We start from the raw sequence: 19011 nt of genomic DNA, 5'->3' as shown, positions 1-19011 counted from the left end.
TTGTTTTATTTTTTAATTTAAAATATTATTATTATAATAAGTTGTAAAAAAAAAAATTTATTTTTTTCAGCATTTTTTGTTCTTGATCTTATGCTTGAGGTTGCTCTCACCACTATGAGCTTCTGATCTTCAATTTTGTTGGATTGAAGTTTTAATTTATCAAACTCTTTTATAATCCATTATGTACATTGATTACTTGCTCTTTAGTTTTAGTGATTTGATTTTATCTTTTAATGCTATAAATGATGCAATTGCTCATCTCTTGATCTTAATTAAATTCAAATTTTAATTCGAAATGCTTATTTGAATGGCTTCCCAATTACACCACTTAATAATTTTTACTTCACTTTAAAATCTAAAATCTAAAATCTAAAATATAAAATCAAAATACTTTGCACATAAATTTCTCAACCTTACATTATAATTTTCTTGCATGATAAGTAGTACAAAGACTCCATAAAATGGATCATGGAGTATTTTATTTCTTAATAAGATTTAGTTCAAATTCTACAAAGCAAGTACTTGATATCATTAAAGTTCCCATTAGATGTTTATTTGCTCATTTGTTGGCCTTGAAAATGGAAGTTTCTAACACTGAATTGATTCTTCAACGATATTGGGGTGCAAGTTGACCCTCCTTCACAATGTAGTTTTGTTCTGGAAAGTTTTCACCCCTGAAGTGCCTATCCAACATGTCTTTCACACCAGCAGCATAACGTAACTGCACAAGTTTCATTATTATGAACATTAGTGTTACACAGAGTGAAACAAACAACCTAAGTACTATCAAAACTCACAATACCTGTGCATCTATGGTGGTCCCAGAAATATGAGGAGTCATGGCATGGTTTGGCATGAACCGCCATGGATGATCCTTTGGAGCTGGTTGTACAGGCCAAACATCCCCACCATAACCTACAAAACATCAATTGTTCATCACAAAATCATTAGTTGGTTGCATTTCAAGAGTCAGATGTTGAGAGAATCATCAATTGCTGTTATGAACACATGCATAATAAGTAATCATCATTAGTTTCATTTTTTGGTGGTGGAAACAACTTTCTGTGAATTGGTTTTAGAATTACCTGCAACATGGCCACTGGTGCATGCATCAGCAATTGCCTGCGTGTCCATAATTGCCCCTCGAGCATTGTTAACAATCACCACACCTTTTTTGCACTTAGCAATTCTGTTCTTGTCAAATAATCCTCTGAAACACAATAACCTTTGGTCACTACTCATCTCTAGGCTCAAAGAATCTGAATATTAATGCATAATTTATACAACACAAACCATGGAATATACTTATGCATAGTGCATAATACAAACCAAAAGACCTATCATTCTTAAGTTCTATTAGTTATCAATTAATCCCTTGTGATAGTTACAGAAATTATGCATACCATGAGATTTCAAAATATATACCTTGTCTGCTCAGTGAGAGGCATGTTGATAACAATTACATCACACTTAGGAAGCATTGCATCAAGATCCTCCTCAAACTTTGCTCCAATCTCTTTCTCCAATTCAGGATTCATCTTGAGGCGATCATAGTACAAAAGATTACAGTTAAAAGGCTTCAACCTCTGCAGTAAAAGCTTCCCAATTCTTCCAGCACCAACAGTTCCTATTGTCTTTCCTTCAAGATCATAAGCTCTGTGTGCAATGCCAGCAACATTCCATTCCCCATTAACGGCTTGATGGTACCCTGGCAAGAAATTCCTCACTAGAACAAGGATTCTCAGGAGTTCATCCTCAGCAACCGACACCACATTGCTTCCAGTTATCTCTGCCACTGTTAAACCAGCTTCAGCCGCAGCCTTGAGATCAACATGATCAGAACCAATGCCAGCAGTCAAAAGCAGTTCTAGATTCTTGGCCTTCTTTATTCTTTCAGCAGTGACATACGCAGGATGAAATGGAGTGGAAATGAGGACATGTGCATCAGGTAGGTGTTTATCAAGTTCTGCATCAAGGTAACACACAAACACAGCCATTTAGAACTATTCTCCTATTTTTTTTCATGATTTTACTGTGATGATGATTATTCTGATACCCTTGTTTGGAACATTACTTAGAACATGTGTTTCTAAGAATAATATTATATAAATTTAGATAATTTCAACATAGTAAGACACTAACAAGAATTGGAGCCTTCTTTGTCATCAGTAACAATATATTGATGACCCTTTGATTCCAACCACTCACGAATACCCAATGCTCCTTCAACACATCCCACAAAATTGGGATTCAGTTTAGCATACTCATTCCCTTTGTAGAACACTCCCACGATCTTCTTCCTCTCAGCTGGAGCCTATTCTCAAGGAAAAAACAATATTAATCACGGTCATGCATAATTCAAAGTTGAAGAACTACTAAAAATTTTAAACAAAAAGAGTGATTAAAATGAGAAAAAGAAGATAAATATAATTGGAAGCCTACTTACATGAAGGTTTCTGGAGAAGGTGGAAGAAGAGGAAGAAAGCAGAGAACGAGTTACAGAGGAAGCAGCACGTTTCATGGCCATGGTGACGATGGAAACGTAATTCACCAAAAAGAACTGAAATTGTACGAACAGAGAACAAAGAAAGAAAGAGAAGTGTGTGAAGAAATAGTGCAGTGTGTGAGGCTTATATAGAACAAAATAAACAAAGAAATTGATAGAGATAAATAAAATATCCGCAGACATAACAGTAGTAGGAAGATGAAACCATACATACCGAGACAGAGCATCTAGGGAAGGGAAGAACTAACGTAAGTAGCCGCCATTATGTTGTGTCCCTCATACACGTGTGTGCTTTCAACTACGTGCCACCTTTGCTTTCATTTTAAATTGTTGTTATGTTAGATGATAAGCCATTGTACACTGAATTGCAGAGTAGAAGAACATCATAAAAAGCATCACTGTTGCATCAAATCTTTTCTCCATGAATTGATATCATCAAAGTCTTCATCATGATAAGCTCTGTAACCCCACACTCACATATTTACTACAAAAAGAGCTATAATGCAAAGTCACACATGTTTTCTCCTTCAAAATAATAAAGTGCTTCATGAAACCAGCAAAATAATAAACAATTAAATTTATAATTCTTATAGTCATTGTCACCACATTCATAAAGTTCAAAATGAATTGATTTTTAATATTCTACATTTTATAAAATTGTTTGATGCCTCAATTTTAGAGTAATATAGCTTAAGTTTTTTAAAGTCTAAGATTATTTCAGTCTTTTAAATTTAATTATATTTTACACCATTTTATATTCTTGAAATTTAAATAAATTATTCTTTTATTATAATATAAGATTGTATTCTAAAAAAAAATTGTAGAATAGTTATTTTCTATTATTAGAGTCTAAAACAAACTTTGTCCTTTAAATTTAGTATTTGGTGATTAAAGTTGTATTTTTAAAGTTTGAGAAATTATAATATTTTGTTTTAATTTAAAGAATGAAACCTTTACTCGGATTTTAGAAAATAAAAAACATAATTATTCAAATTATTTATTATAATTTTTACGTAGATGATAATTAGAAATGGTAGGTTTTAAAAGCAAATGATGCTGTCGGTGGCTGAGTTGAGTCCTCTAGTGGTGTTCCTTGATGTGACAGAGACGTGCTTGATTACTGCATCACTTTTTGGATATATTTTTATATTTTACTAATTATTGAGAAGATTAAATTAAGGTTTAAATTCAGTGTTTATATTATATTTTCAATCATAATGAAACTGTTCTTCCACAATTTTTTTTCTGAAATCACATCATCAAAATCTAAAATTTTCATTTCTCGTAAATAAAATTTAGTTGTGAATTCTTTTTGAGAAATTTGAAAAGCAATAAAAATTTATAAATTCAAATTTCGTTTTCTTAAAATCCGATTTAAAAGTTTTAAATTATGAAGTGTGCCTTTCAATTCCCAGGTGCCATTCTTTTTATTTTGACTTTATATATTTAATTAAACTTCGATAATTACTCATCTGTCACCATATAATCCTGTTTTTAATCTCAAGTTTAATTTAACAAGTATTATTTTATTTAAAGCTAATTCATCTGGACTAAAATAATGATAGTCACCATTACAGTCAAATCTTCAATTTGTTTCTTCTTTGAAACAATGAATCTTCAATTGGTATTATAATATTATCCAATTATTTTTTACAAGCATAATTTTTAACACTAATGAGCAATTTGTTCAATTTACTTAGATTGTAACCCATAAAAACAAGAACCAAGAACTCCCCTCTCTTCTCTCTCTCCTTTTTAAACTCTTTTCCTTTTTTTTAATCTACTTTTTTCCAAATCTCATTTACTGTGAGAATCATATCATAGCTCATGAATTAGGAATTAATCTTATCTTATCATAATTTCAAAATAAATAAGTTTCTTTTAACCCTTAACATTTATTGTTGTTCAGTTTTTTCTATAATTTTATTATCAATCTAGATAGAAATTAGTTGAGAAAAGTGTTATTCTTAATCTTATTAACCTTGTATTGAATTTCAATGTTTGGATAATTTGTTTGAGGTCCATAGATTATCTATAGCATTTTTTACTTAGATTTTGGGAGGTTGTAAAAGAAGTTCATATTCTCTTTCAATTGAACTTTAGGTTATAAGATCTGAATGGGAAGGTGACGTGATTACAAGTTTTAAAAAAAATTACAGGGTGGGATTTGTTTGAAATAAATGTTAATTTATGAAAATTATTGAAAATTTAAAACAATTGGATAAGTGAGTGATGATTTAAATTGATTGCAGTATGAATTATGAAGTTTAAGCTTGATTTTTACTTAAAAAATTAGGTTTTAAAATGAGTCTACTATTGGTTAGGATGTGTCATAATATTCTTAGAAAAGGAAATATCTATTACGATGTGGGATCTCCAACACACCCCTCGAAATGGCTCTGATACCATATTACGAAGTGAACTTTAAGCCTAACTCAACCCCATAAAACCCGGTTCATAGGGTTGAGGTTTGCACCCACTTATATACAATGAAATGCTCTAATCTCTAGTCGATGTGGGATCTCCAACAATATCATGTTGAAATTGGTTAGGATGTGCATTGATTAGGGATTCATCTAAAAAAGATATCTTGACTCTACTAATATATTTGAATCATATAGATGAAGATATTCATTGGCAAGTCATATGAATTAACTTGTCATTTGAGGTTACTTGATATCGATATTTTTATACGCATAGTTATGTGGATAGTATGACAGGTGCAAATCTCTAAATTCGAATCAATACACAAATTTTTTAGAAGTAAAGTGAAATGTCTTAATGTGAACGTGAATAAATTTTGACTTGAGTGATACGAGAACTATTTGAATGAATTTCATTTGATAAATTTTTAAGTTAAAAATAAAAACATAAATAATTAAAATTCTAACAACAATAACTTTAGAATTTGGTGGATATATATAAAAGCAATGTACACCTATTTCTTAGCAACCAACATCAACAAGGTTGATGTTAAATTTATCTCCAAATCCACCAATTCTTAATGTTTTCTTAAAAACCCATTTAGTGTTTATACTTTTACAACTAAGAGAAAGATTAGTTAAAAAAAGTTTTATCTCCTTTTAAGAGAATCAATTTCATTATTAATAACTAAGAAATATTAACCTTGAAAAAATATGACACTTTAAAATATTTAGAATATGATTTTTTTTCTCTGTATCATAGGAAATTCTATCAAAATCTTTATAAGAAATTTAATTAAGTTAATGACAAGTGAAGTATAAATGATGTAATAATTTTTTTATGCTTTTATATTGGCAACATAATATGATTCATTTTTCGTTTGTCTTAACTTTTATAGATCTACCTATTTGCAATGAAGCAGTATATCTTCAAACATCACTATATGTTGATGATAGGAGGGGAAGAACTACGAGCAAGCAACGACATATATGGTATTAAAAAGTGATTTTTAACTCTATCTCAATCTTATAAATATTAATTTATGAAAATAATAAAATTAAGTCCACATATATTAGGATATGTGGTATGTGATTATAATAAATTAGAAATTTCCAAAAATATAAGATGATGTTATTAAAGAAGACTTAAAATTAATTCCTAAGAACTAGATTCCCATGTTAAAAAAATCGATTCCCATGTTAAAAAAATTGTTTTTAGAAAAAGATATATAATTTTATCTAAAAGTCTGCTTATAGTTCTTATTAAAAAAATACAAATAATATATTTTAGAAAAATCAAACTTACATTTCTTGAATTTTTCTTGACTTGAGATTCAATTTTTTTTTAAATTGTACATAAATATTTTTATTTTATTTTAAAAAAATTACCAAAAACAAAATATACGTGTATGAGGACAGAACATAATGGCGGCTACTTACGTTAGTTCTTTCCTCCCCTAGATGCTCTGTCTCGGGATGTATGGTTTCATCTTCATTCTGTTATGTCTGCGGATATTTGATTTATCTCTCTCATTTTCTTTCTTTATTTTGTTCTATATAAGCCTCACACACTCCTCTATTTCTTCTCACACTTCTCTTCCTCTCTTTGTTCTCTGTTCTTACAATTTCAGTTCTTTTTGGTGAATTACGTTTCCATCATCACCATGGCCATGAAACGTGCTGCTTCCTCTGCAACTCGTTCTCTGCTTTCTTCCTCTTCTTCCACCTTCTCCAGAAACCTTCATGTAAGTAGGCTTTCGAGTATCTGCATCTTCTTTCTCTCAATTTTATTGCACTTTTTCTTTTTTGAAAAAGATAATGTTAGTCCAAAACAGTTCTTTGCCATACACGTGATGTTTCTCATATTGATTGGAAGATTACCATCAATTTTAATCACCCACACAGTTTCACTTTTGCATCAAAATAAAAATGCCCAGTGAAAAAATACTAAATTATTCATTCAGATGATGACCATGATTAATTTTTCTTTGGCAAGATCATGGATAATATTTAGTTCTTCAACTTTGGATTATTGTGAATATATGTTTTTTCTTATGGTTGAGATTAGGCTCCAGCTGAGAGGAAGAAGATTGTGGGAGTGTTCTACAAAGGGAATGAGTATGCTAAACTGAATCCCAATTTTGTGGGATGTGTTGAAGGAGCATTGGGTATTCGTGAGTGGTTGGAATCAAAGGGTCATCAATATATTGTTACTGATGACAAAGAAGGCTCCAATTCTGGTCAGTGTCTTACTATGTTGAAATTATCTAAATTTATATAATATTATTCTTAGAAAACATGTTCTAAGTAATGTTCCAAACAAGGGTATCAGAATAATCATCATCACAGTAAAATCATGAAAAAAAAATAGGAGAATAGTTCTAAATGGCTGTGTTTGTGTGTTACCTTGATGCAGAACTTGATAAACACCTACCTGATGCACATGTCCTCATTTCCACTCCATTTCATCCTGCGTATGTCACTGCTGAAAGAATAAAGAAGGCCAAGAATCTAGAACTGCTTTTGACTGCTGGCATTGGTTCTGATCATGTTGATCTCAAGGCAGCGGCTGAAGCTGGTTTAACAGTGGCAGAGATAACTGGAAGCAATGTGGTGTCGGTTGCTGAGGATGAACTCCTGAGAATCCTTGTTCTAGTGAGAAATTTCTTGCCAGGGTACCATCAAGCTGTTAATGGGGAATGGAATGTTGCTGGCATTGCACACAGAGCTTATGATCTTGAAGGCAAGACAATAGGAACTGTTGGTGCTGGAAGAATTGGGAAGCTTTTACTGCAGAGGTTGAAGCCTTTTAACTGTAATCTTTTGTACTATGATCGCCTCAAGATGAATCCTGAATTGGAGAAAGAGATTGGAGCAAAGTTTGAGGAGGATCTTGATGCAATGCTTCCTAAGTGTGATGTAATTGTTATCAACATGCCTCTCACTGAGCAGACAAGGTATATATTTTGAAATCTCATGGTATGCATAATTTCTGTAACTATCACAAGGGATTAATTGATAACTAATAGAACTTAAGAATGATAGGTCTTTTGGTTTGTATTATGCACTATGCATAAGTATATTCCATGGTTTGTGTTGTATAAATTATGCATTAATATTCAGATTCTTTGAGCCTAGAGATGAGTAGTGACCAAAGGTTATTGTGTTTCAGAGGATTATTTGACAAGAACAGAATTGCTATGTGCAAGAAAGGTGTGGTGATTGTTAACAATGCTCGAGGGGCAATTATGGACACACAGGCAATTGCTGATGCATGCACCAGTGGTCATGTTGCAGGTAATTCTAAAACCAATTCACAGAAAGTTGATTCCACCACCAAAAAATGAAACTAATGATGATTACTTATTATGCATGTGTTCATAACAGCAATTGATGATTCTCTCAACATCTGACTCTTGAAATGCAACCAACTAATGATTTTGTGATGAACAATTGATGTTTTGTAGGTTATGGTGGGGATGTTTGGCCTGTACAACCAGCTCCAAAGGATCATCCATGGCGGTTCATGCCAAACCATGCCATGACTTCTCATATTTCTGGGACCACCATAGATGCACAGGTATTATGAGATTTGACAGTACTTAGGTTGTTTGTTTCACTCTGTGTAACACTAATGTTCATAATAATGAAACTTGTGCAGTTACGTTATGCTGCTGGTGTGAAAGACATGTTGGATAGGCACTTCAGGGGTGAAGATTTTCCAGAACAAAACTACATTGTGAAGGAGGGTCAACTTGCACCCCAATATCGTTGAAGTACTCTGCATTAATGTGGTCTTAGGAACTTCCATTTAAGACCAACATATGAACAAATAATGATCCAGAGAACACTTTTCTTATGTATGTGCTTTGTTGTCTTTGAAGTTGTTTTTTATTGATAAAAGAAATAAGAATGTAAGGAACACTCTCAATGTTCCATTTTGAGTTTTCAAATTTGAATGTGCTACTTGTAATGCCCAAGAAACTTAGTATGTGTTGTTAACAAAAAAAGTTATTGCAAATGAATGAATAAAAAATTGACCAAGCTTTGATGATCAATTCTTATTAACATTATTTTTAAATTCATCAATCTTACCGTTGGAATATCAATATTTTTGTACTAAACCAATAATAATAAAAAAAGAACTAACATAATATTTATATTTGCATGAAGTAATATTTTTTAAAAAGCTATTTTCATATAAGATTTACTTTAAACAATGTATACATAAATATATATATACTTTAACCTTTATAAAAAAAATAGTTGAGATATTGAAGTTTGGTTTAAATCAACTAAAAATCATGCTTCTCCTTACAAAAATTAGTATAATTTTCACTAAAATTTAGAAGTTATCCAATTTATTATATATGATGAATTTTATCTTTCAAGTTTATAAAAAAATTGTAAATTCAATTATCTCTTCAATTTAGTCTTTAAAAATATTTTAAAATTTAAAAAAAAATCAAATCATCAGTTTCAAAATTCATATGTCAAAACCAAAATTTACAAAACAAATGACACATTTTCCCCTATAAAAGCACTTTACACTTTGAGAGTGGTTGTTCTATTATTATCTGATGTCAAAATATTATATTTAGTTTGGGAGAAAAAAATTTAGGTGACAAAAAGAAGCTACTTGAGGCGAGGCTACTTGGGCTTTGATCCGTGTAAGTTTGGGCTAAAATACTAACCAGTTACGGGCCAGGAAGCCCAATACAAAAAATGCAAAATGAAGGAGAGCTGCTTTCCGTCACTTCTAGCAGTTTCTGGCGACACCATGAGTGACTTGAGCGAAAAAGAGACGAATCCGCCGGCGACCGAGGCGGCGCCACCGTGTCCGACGGTGACGCAGCGGGACCAATGGATGGTAGAATCACAGGTGTTTCAGATTTACCACCTCTTCGCCACCATTCCTCCCAACGCCCAAACGCTCATGTATGTCATTCACTGCAACATCTGTTCTATTCTCTTCATTCTCCGTTTTGAATTTCTTTTTCTCAAGCGTTTTTTCTTCTTCTCTTTGCAGGATGGAACTGCAACGCGAGAATCACATGCAGTTTCTCTCCAAAGGACTTCGTCACCTCAGTTCCGCGTTTTCTGTATTGGACTCAAAGTAACTCTCTGTGTGTGTGTTTTTTGTTGTTGTTGTTTAAATCGCAATTTCTGTTGTTGTGTTCCGATTGAGTTAAACGTTATGGTTATGCAGTCGACCGTGGCTGTGCTACTGGATCTTCCACTCCATTGCTTTATTGGGAGAATCCGTCGAAGATGAACTCGAAGATAACACTATCGAATTTCTTAGCCGGTGTCAGGTTTTCGATTGTGATTCTAATTCTTATTTTCCTTGCATTACTTTTTTTTTTCTCTCTTCCATTATTTGTTGTAAACTAGTATCTTAGCTGACCTTTAAGTACAATTTCTTTTACATATAACTAATTTCAATCACAAGTAAATAATTTTGAATATATAAATAAGTTGGGTACTGTCAGCCAATCTGAAATCAGGGTTGGTACTACTCCGAAGATAGCAATTGTAAAATTCAGTAGGCTTCCAGTGATTTGTGATTGGATAACGTTTTCAAACTGTTTTATTTCTATATAAATCATATTACAATCAAAATTCATAATAAATAAATATGAAGTTGTTTTGAAAGAGTTACCATTTCTTTTATGAAAGTATTGAATTCTATGCAGACAGAAAAAGACCATAGATTAAAGGGGAGATATGGTTAAAAATATTGAATATCGGATATACATATAAAATGAGAATAAATTGAGGGAAAGTTTGACATGGTTTAGAAGGAGAGTAGTGTTTGAAATTCATTTCCAATGGGAGAAGTGAGAAAGTTGATAATGTCTATTTGAGAGAATCCGGAGTGTGAGAACTTTACTTTCCAACTGGTGTATTCTAATTCTAATTTATTATATATGAGTAGATAGTTGATGTAAAAATTGAGCTGGTGTTTGGCTTATTATTTGCTTTCATATTCCAGTTATGTTTTTGCTAATAATTACAAATTTACAACAGAATCATAGTATTAATTTCTTAGAACAATAAAACCTTGATCTTATATAGATGAGTTTGATGTACGCTATTAATACCTTTTCTTTTGTCTTCAGTATTGACACTCTGTCTACCCATTTCATTGCCTGCATACGTTGGATGCTAGATATTTCATATATGTATAATTTATAGCTTAAAAATTACAATTATGCACTGTAAAACACTGTATTACTGAGTTTAAACCATGGGTTGTTGTTTGGCAACCCAAAAATTGTTATAAAACTTAAAATAGTACTTGTGTAGTATATCTGATTGAAAGTGAAAATACTGCATGCTTATTCAATTGAAGCAACCAGACTTTTATAAGTCCTTTACATGAAAAACTGTTGAAAACTAATTCTAGTACATGGCTACAAAGTAGGACACCCACACCTATGCACACATATGCACACCTAAAAAATAGCTAACTGCTAAATTAGTTCTACCCTGAGAAATAGGGTTTTATTTAATTTAAAACAGAAAGATAAACTAACAAAAATATCATGTTTTATGTGATTTATGATCAGATTTCTTGTCTGACCATTTTTTCCCATCCCATTTATAGATTTCTTCTTTGTACACTAACAGGATCCAGATGGTGGATATGCTGGAGGACCCGGCCAAGTAAGTGACTATTCTTAATTCTTTTGTTGATTTCTACTTGATTACTGAATATGGGCATTGAGTTTTATTCTTACCTTCTCCTTCTCCTCTTTCTAAAACTTCATCTTATTTTCTCTTGCTGCAACTCTAATGCGTACAAATAGAAAACTAATTCTGTGGTTTGTTATGATGTAAAATATGCTTGTATAATTATGTATAGTATATTCCTTCTGCTTTGTAAAGGTAAAGAAAACATGTCAAAGGGGGGTTGTGTAGTACACTTGAACTGTTTGAGTTGGAACAAATAAGTTGAATAATTTTAGGTTTACTTTGTACTTCTATTCTTTAGTGTTGGAGAAGCATAATGAATTATTTATATCCTTGGAATGTTCTCCACAGATGCCTCATATTGCCACAACATATGCTGCAGTTAATACACTTATTACTTTGGGTAGTCAGAAATCCCTGGCATCAATTAATAGGTGGTCAGTTTATGTGCTCAACTTAAGTTTTTATCATATTATGTTCCATTAATTATTTGACAGAGCTAGTTTTCATTTGTGTGAGACTGATTGGTTTGGTACATTGAACATATTACTCTCAGAGATAAATTGCATGGGTTTCTGAGACGAATGAAACAGTCAAATGGGGGATTCAGGTTTGATATCTTATTCATCTCTGTTTCTTCAATTAACAATAAGAAATTATACTGAAATCGTGTACCCATTTTTAATTGTCTCTGATAGCTATTCTCTAAAGTTTTTATAAAGTAATGGATAACTTTTTGTGGTTATGCTTATAAATCCATCTATTTGCACTCTGTTTCCAAATGCAATGCACCACCATTCACACTATGAATGGTGACATATTTTGTTTTCTTGTGCTTGTGGAGTCCCTGTGTGCAGAAATCAATCTGTCACTGCACACTTGTCTGAAGGGTGTGAATTCATCTGCTGTGTTGAAAACATTTCTTTGATGCGGTCTATTCTCTTTGTTGTTAGAGTTGTTTGGAAAACCTTATTTTTCTAATCAATCTTTTCTTTTCAATCATCAAATACTTTATTCAGGATGCATGATGATGGAGAAATTGATATTCGAGCTTGCTACACTGCAATCTCTGTAAGTTGGTATCTCTCTCTTTATTTCACATGTGTTTGTGTGTGTGAATGCCACACTTTACTCTGTATATAAGTATAACTAATAGTTCTTATGTCAACGGACATTTCATTTTATTAGATATGGCTTATATAGTATATTACTAAGTAATAATGACTGGGTGTTAAAAAACAAGCTGCTGGCTAATAAGACCTGTTTTACTGTCATCATGGCATACATTATCTTTATTGTGGGAGGGGCGTTTTATTGTTAGAACTGGTATAAAACAGTATATATGCGTAACAGAAATAATCTTGTTGGATACAGGTTGCAAGTATTTTGAACATTTTGGATGATGAGCTGATCCAGAATGTTGGAGACTACATTTTAAGGTTAGCTTCACGAAGCAATAACATTAATTTTGACACTAAACTGTATACTTCTAGCTTGGAGGGCAATGTGTAGCATAGAAACTTCTTACAACTTAAACTCATGACTTTTGTTTCCTTAAGATCAATTTGCAAGCATTCAAAATATGCTTGCATTGAAGCAAACTGTTTTTGTTATATCTTCATTAATTATGTGTGGTCTCACATGTGACTTCAAGTACAGCCACTGGTAATAATTGAAAGCTGCATTGGTCAAAATGTTATTACTGAATTTTCTCCATTTTTTCTATTCTGTTGGTTATCTCAGCATTAAGGAAAACTCTTTTATGATAGTTTCTTTAACTGTCACTTGCCTTAAATGAGATTGCCACTTGTATTTTTTGAAACATGAAAGTCCCAGTAGTCACAATGATGACAGTGGTATGTTATGCCATGGTTACGAAATTCTCTCCATATTTTAATGCTTTAAAATTCCTTTGGCAATTTTTATATTAGACATTGTTTAGATGGGTTACTCGTCCATCTATCTAATGGCATTATCAGTTCCATGGTCAGCTAAAAATGAAATAATTAATGGGTTCTACTGTTGAATGTCTTTCGAGTACTGGTTAAGGAATCAAGACAGAAATTTTTGTTCAAATTCATGGTGGGTACATTGAAAATCACAGTAGTAGCTCATTGGTAACACACCTATCGATAATCTTTAAATGGAATTTTATTGAAAATCATGGTGGGTTTCATTGGAAAACATTGTAGTAGTGCACTGGTAACACTATCCATACAAATTTTTACTTTAGATTGACAATTGTTAACGTTCTCCATAATTAATTACTTCTTATGTAATTGTTATGAAAAGTTATGTAAATACATTTTTATAATCTGGTGCTTTTCTGCAGCTGTCAAACATATGAGGGTGGCATTGGAGGTGAGCCTGGTTCTGAGGCTCATGGTGGGTATGTATCATCATTCTCTTTCCCTCCCACCCTCCCTTCCTCTTATTATACCTCTTCACCAAGATAGGTGGAATTAAAACAAAAAGGAGGTATGCGAAGCATTCTTATTTTGACAATTTGTATATCAGGTACACCTTCTGTGGATTAGCTGCAATGATTCTGATTGGTGAGGCTAATCGTTTGGATCTGCCCCGTTTAATTGTAAGAGAATTGTTTCTTTCCCATTTATTAGCTTCCAATTATTCCTATGAACTTTTGTAGGTTCCCACAGTTTATGCTTTATGAATGATTTAATTATCTGTGGCTTTATATTAGGACTGGGTGGTATTTCGGCAAGGTAAGGAATGTGGATTCCAGGGAAGAACAAATAAGTTAGTGGATGGATGCTATTCTTTTTGGCAGGTGATTGAAAATTTACATTTTCTAAATCAATCTTTGTAATATAGTTGGATTGAAACTTGAATGTAATCAGGGAGGTGCTGTTGCACTGTTGCAAAGATTATATTCTATTGTCGACAAACAAATGGAAGAGACCTCACAGATTTTTACGATATCTACTGTATCTGAAGATAAAGAAAGTTTGGATGGAACGTCTAGTCATGCAACTCGCCATGGTACATGTGTTGACTTTAATATCTATATTCTTTGTAGCTAATTTCATTTCTCATGATATTAATACTTCTTTAAATTCTAATTCTCGCAGGCACTATTGAATCTGGTTCAACTGATATTAAAAGCATTGCTTATAAATTCATTAATGAGTGGAGAGCACAAGAACCACTTTTTCACAGTATTGCTTTACAGCAGTATATTCTCTTGTGTGCCCAGGTCTGCAGTTTATCTTCTTGTTTCATATCTTAATCCTCATATTTCTAATTTCTCGTTTAGATATACCTTGTTGATTCCCTGAAAGCTTTAAATGAAAATTCAGTTTTGTATGTTTTCATCTCCATTAATTTGAACATTTGAAATTTTGATCCGTCTTACAATTGTTCTGTAAACGTACAAAGACGTATGACAATTAAAGATTTTAAATATCTGTGTGAACTTTAACATAATCAAAATCTTAATTGAATCATTTGACTTTTTGCCAAAACAAAAAGGGGTTGACTTCATTTCGTATGGTCGAAAAATGAAGTTTAAGCTTTTGGTAACTGATATTTTTTCCTGATTAGAGCATCCTCCATTTTTTGACATTTGATTGATATCCTTTGTTAAACAAATTCTACCTTTGCACTTCCATCATTAGCTTCATTCTTTTTGAAATTTGCATTACTATTTTACTTGATGTAGGAGCAAGAAGGTGGACTGAGAGACAAACCAGGTAAGCGTAGAGATCACTATCACACATGTTACTGTTTAAGTGGGCTCTCATTGTGTCAATATAGCTTGTCAAAGCACCCAGATTCTCCACCTCTTCCTAAGGTAGTGTTGGGCCCCTACTCTAATCTACTAGAACCTATTCATCCTCTCTTTAATGTTGTCTTGGAACGATATCGTGAAGCTCATGAATTCTTCACTGAGAGTCATGACCACTGATCTGGTCTTTAGCTACCAACAGCTTATTTATCTGTATAATGTAAAATCAGTGTTGTTAAATAGCTACCTTACCAGTGCTGTTGCATAGGAATTTCTGGGATCCGTGATTGTGGAATATTGACTTCCCCCCATTTTGGATCATCAGCACTTGATATCAATGTAAAATAAATTCACTGGAACATTGCATGTAAGTGTAAAAGAGCACTGGATTGCTCGGATTGTGTCTGGGTTTTGATGATTTGGTATGGTTTGGATATCTTTCATAGAACAGAAAGATGTCTACTCTGTTACGTACAAAAGAAGAAATCATCATATGGTGAGTATTGTGAACTCATCAATCTATTGTTACGTGACTGAGTTTTATTGATTTTTTTTCTCATCTATTGATAGTTCCAATTATTTCTTATTTAAAAGTTGGTTGAGACTGAGTAAGAAATTCAATAAGCACTTTTTTTTAATAATTAAGAATATACGCAAACCTGTCCTAAATTTTATGTGAGAGTGAATTAAATTGGCTGATTGATGCAAACAATTGTGTGGTGTGACCCCTTTATTTCTTTTGATGCATACTATTTGCCAAACAGATTGAGATTATCACTTCGGTATAATGTGGTTTCTTCTATGTCAAATTATGATAGAACAAAAGGGTTGTTTCCATATTTGTTTTCATTGTGTCCCTAATTTTGCTATTAAATATCCACTAATACTAAATTTAGTGTTCTCAATGGTGATTTATCCTTATAACATGTGAACACCCAAATGCTCCCTTTTTTTCACTGAAAATGGCAATCATTACGATAAATTCATAACACGACTTAGCATATAAAACAAATTACAAACTCTAAAAGTAATGAACAAGACTCAGACAAATCACTTCTTCCTGCACCTCCATATATTCTTCTCCCACCTCCATACATTTCATATTTCCAAAAATAACCTCTGTAATATTCTGGATTATGTAATCCAGAAGTCTTTTTTTAATTTTGTAATTAGCTTTCTGATTACATAATCCGGAAGCTATCTTGAAGCTTTTTGCAGATACATGATTAGTTTTCAGATTATGTAATCCGTTCAATGGTCTTTTCTTGTAATTCTTCTGAGTTTTGAATAGTTCTCCATATTTTCTATTTTCTATTATCTAATAAATTACTTAATGAAAGTAGACTCTTTTTTCATCCATTTAAAAATGTCTGATCTCTTCCCGAACCAAACATGAATCTTTAGATTCATTTGACTCTCACACTCAATTACATAATTCGAAAGTCTTTTTTTCAAATGTGTGTCCAGATTACATAATCTGAAAACTACTTTATGGGGGTGGCACAAGAAGGTTAAAAAGGTATTTTCACGTTGTGTATGGGATGCTAGAAGAATCTATGGAGGTGCAGGAAGAAACAGTCCAATATGACAACCATTATTCCTAACATTGACCCACACGTAGCCATAAGACTCATCTATAAAAATGCATTTCCTTGTGAGTACATAGTTTCTTCTTTAGTTCGGGTTAGAGAACTTATATTGATACAAATAAAGTCAATAAAGTCAATTTATGATAAGTGGGGGTAAACTTTACTTTAAGTTTGCTCTTACTAATATGTTTTAAATTGATTTTATTTCTGTTATATATTATAAATTGATTTTATTTATAGGTTTAGAGTTTAGCACTTATATTGAAATAAAGATATTCATCTTTTGCTTATTTCTGTGCACTAGAAGTTGGCTTTCATCGTATGTGTCCTCACTTGCATATTCCACATTCACATCACCGTTAGCCCACTCAAAAACATGCAACTTGTGGGACTTTACAAGAAAAAAAGAATCATCACCAAATCTTTTTCAATATATAATATGTGAAGATTGATTCAATAATACTAATGTATGATATTGTATGATAATTGAAGATTGTATGATAAATCAAGATTGTTGTTCCTCTATTAAAGGAAGGGGTGAGAAGAAAAAGAGAGAATTTAAATTTTCTTATCTTGAAAATACCAATTACAATGAGGTATTTATATGTGTTTAATGAAGAGATATAAACTCTCTCATAGGAGTTTCTTTATATATAAGACTTTCTATCGACATATTATTTAACTTAAAGTTGTGAACTTTGAATTATAATGTTGTATAGCAAACTTTAGTCATGTATGTAGATTGAATTTTATTAATATTTTTTGTAATCAGAAAAAAATATAAAAATAAAAGGAGTACATGATATCCCAATCCAATTACAAAATCGTGTATATATTGTGGAAAGCTTTCCCAATATGGGAAAGGTAGACCCTTAAAAAAATTACCCTACAAAATAATGTCCTTAGGACAACTAACTTGCCATCATAGCTTAACTACACAGTTCTCCCAAAAAAAAAAAATATAGTCCACCCTATTGATATTAAGGTTTGGCAGCTTGACTTGTTGATACATCTAGAAAACATGTCACTACAAGAAAATCATTAAATATAAACTAATTATAAAGACATAAAATAATTAGTTACTATATTGACTAAATTAGAGACCATTTTAGAGACTAAAAAAAAATTTGGTTGTTAAATTAGTTTCTATTATTGTTAGGGGTGGCAAAGCAGGCCGCCCCACACCGCATAGGCCTGCCCTGCATACAAAATGGAGGCTGGTTTTCATGACCCGCCTTACATGTGGGTTGGTCTGTAGTGGAGGCAATAGCGATGTGCAACATTGGAGCGGCAGCAGCGCGCGACAGTTGCAGGCGGAGTCGCAAGCGGAGCGAGCAACGCTGCAAAGGAGAGTGCGTTGTGTGTTGTGTGCGTTTTTTGGAACAACGTAACTGTGTTGTGTTTTGAATGAAAACCTAATTTTCTTTCACTCAAGCTGTCACTCCTACACTGGACCATTGTTGTCAAGTCAATTAATTTTTGTATTTTTTTGGGCTAGCGGGCCAGCCCGTCCCATGCTGGCTCATGCGGGCCGCGGGTTATGCGGGGTGGGCTAATGCAGGTCAGTGGGTTAAAAATGTCAGCCCGTCCCGTGTTTTTTAGCGCGGGCTGTGGGTCGGCGCGCCCCACTTTGCCATTCCTAATTATTGTTAAATGGTTTCTAAATTGGTATCTAATTAGCTATCAATGTTTTTGTTACCAAATTTAAAATTTATATAATTGGTAGTTAAAATCTTGATAGCTAATTAGATAACAATTTAGAAACTATTCAACAATAATAGAAACTAATTTAAAAATCAATATTTTTTTTAATCTTTAAAATATCTTTGATTTAATCACTATAATAACTAATTATTTTTTGTCTCTAAAATTGGTTTTTATTTTTTTTTTATAGTGTGTGTTTTACTTTGCCAAAACACAGTTGTATTAGATAGTATTAGATAGTTGACGTATAGTGGTTCAATCTTATAGAGTTCATGGCATAAACAAAAAATTTGGTCCCTTGCTTGTGGCTTATAGTTGTGCTAGAAAAGGTTGTTTAGAATCAAT

At 32.3% G+C, this 19011-nt stretch overlaps 2 protein-coding genes and 1 pseudogene across 3 annotated transcripts; 2 read left to right on the top strand and 1 right to left on the bottom strand.

The window, feature by feature from the left end:
* Nucleotides 1–377: 377 nt before the first annotated feature.
* Nucleotides 378–2809, bottom strand: LOC137836754 (formate dehydrogenase, mitochondrial-like; annotated as a pseudogene).
* Nucleotides 2810–6397: 3588 nt separating this feature from the next.
* LOC137836753 (formate dehydrogenase, mitochondrial-like) lies at nt 6398–8987 on the top strand. The gene is made up of 6 exons (XM_068645476.1): nt 6398–6674; nt 6998–7169; nt 7346–7886; nt 8102–8226; nt 8397–8509; nt 8591–8987. The coding sequence occupies exons 1-6, from the start codon at nt 6594–6596 to the stop codon at nt 8702–8704; spliced, it is 1146 nt and encodes a 381-aa protein (XP_068501577.1). The 5' UTR covers nt 6398–6593; the 3' UTR covers nt 8705–8987.
* Nucleotides 8988–9646: 659 nt separating this feature from the next.
* Nucleotides 9647–15920, top strand: LOC137836752 (protein farnesyltransferase subunit beta). 2 transcript variants are annotated; one of them, XM_068645475.1, is made up of 15 exons: nt 9647–9867; nt 9959–10045; nt 10139–10244; nt 11563–11598; nt 11977–12059; nt 12182–12235; nt 12645–12696; nt 13000–13064; nt 13958–14014; nt 14143–14215; nt 14330–14416; nt 14487–14628; nt 14718–14842; nt 15308–15439; nt 15642–15920. In XM_068645475.1, the coding sequence occupies exons 1-15, from the start codon at nt 9662–9664 to the stop codon at nt 15672–15674; spliced, it is 1338 nt and encodes a 445-aa protein (XP_068501576.1). In that variant the 5' UTR covers nt 9647–9661; the 3' UTR covers nt 15675–15920. The 2 variants fall into 2 exon arrangements, with proteins under 2 accessions (XP_068501576.1, XP_068501575.1); XM_068645474.1 differs by having other exon boundaries at nt 15308–15778.
* The last annotated feature ends 3091 nt before the right edge of the window (nt 15921–19011 follow it).

This window comes from Phaseolus vulgaris, chromosome 4, assembly GCF_000499845.2.
Source record: "Phaseolus vulgaris cultivar G19833 chromosome 4, P. vulgaris v2.0, whole genome shotgun sequence".
Classification (NCBI taxonomy): domain Eukaryota; kingdom Viridiplantae; phylum Streptophyta; class Magnoliopsida; order Fabales; family Fabaceae; genus Phaseolus; species Phaseolus vulgaris.
Note: the sequence above shows the minus strand (reverse complement) of the source record. Positions and strands in the feature narration are given on the sequence as shown.

What these genes read in the sequence shown, in the direction of transcription:
- LOC137836752 (XM_068645474.1), top strand. Translation starts at nt 9,662, where the DNA reads ATGAAGGAGAGCTGCTTTCCGTCACTTCTAGCAGTTTCTGGCGACACC. An exon ending in CAGTCAAATGGGGGATTCAG is followed by an intron (nt 12,236 to 12,644) that starts GTTTGATATCTT and finishes TACTTTATTCAG; the next exon opens with GATGCATGATGATGGAGAAA. An exon ending in GTTGGAGACTACATTTTAAG is followed by an intron (nt 13,065 to 13,957) that starts GTTAGCTTCACG and finishes GCTTTTCTGCAG; the next exon opens with CTGTCAAACATATGAGGGTG.
- LOC137836753 (XM_068645476.1), top strand. Translation starts at nt 6,594, where the DNA reads ATGGCCATGAAACGTGCTGCTTCCTCTGCAACTCGTTCTCTGCTTTCT. An exon ending in CAAAGAAGGCTCCAATTCTG is followed by an intron (nt 7,170 to 7,345) that starts GTCAGTGTCTTA and finishes ACCTTGATGCAG; the next exon opens with AACTTGATAAACACCTACCT. An exon ending in CACCAGTGGTCATGTTGCAG is followed by an intron (nt 8,227 to 8,396) that starts GTAATTCTAAAA and finishes GATGTTTTGTAG; the next exon opens with GTTATGGTGGGGATGTTTGG.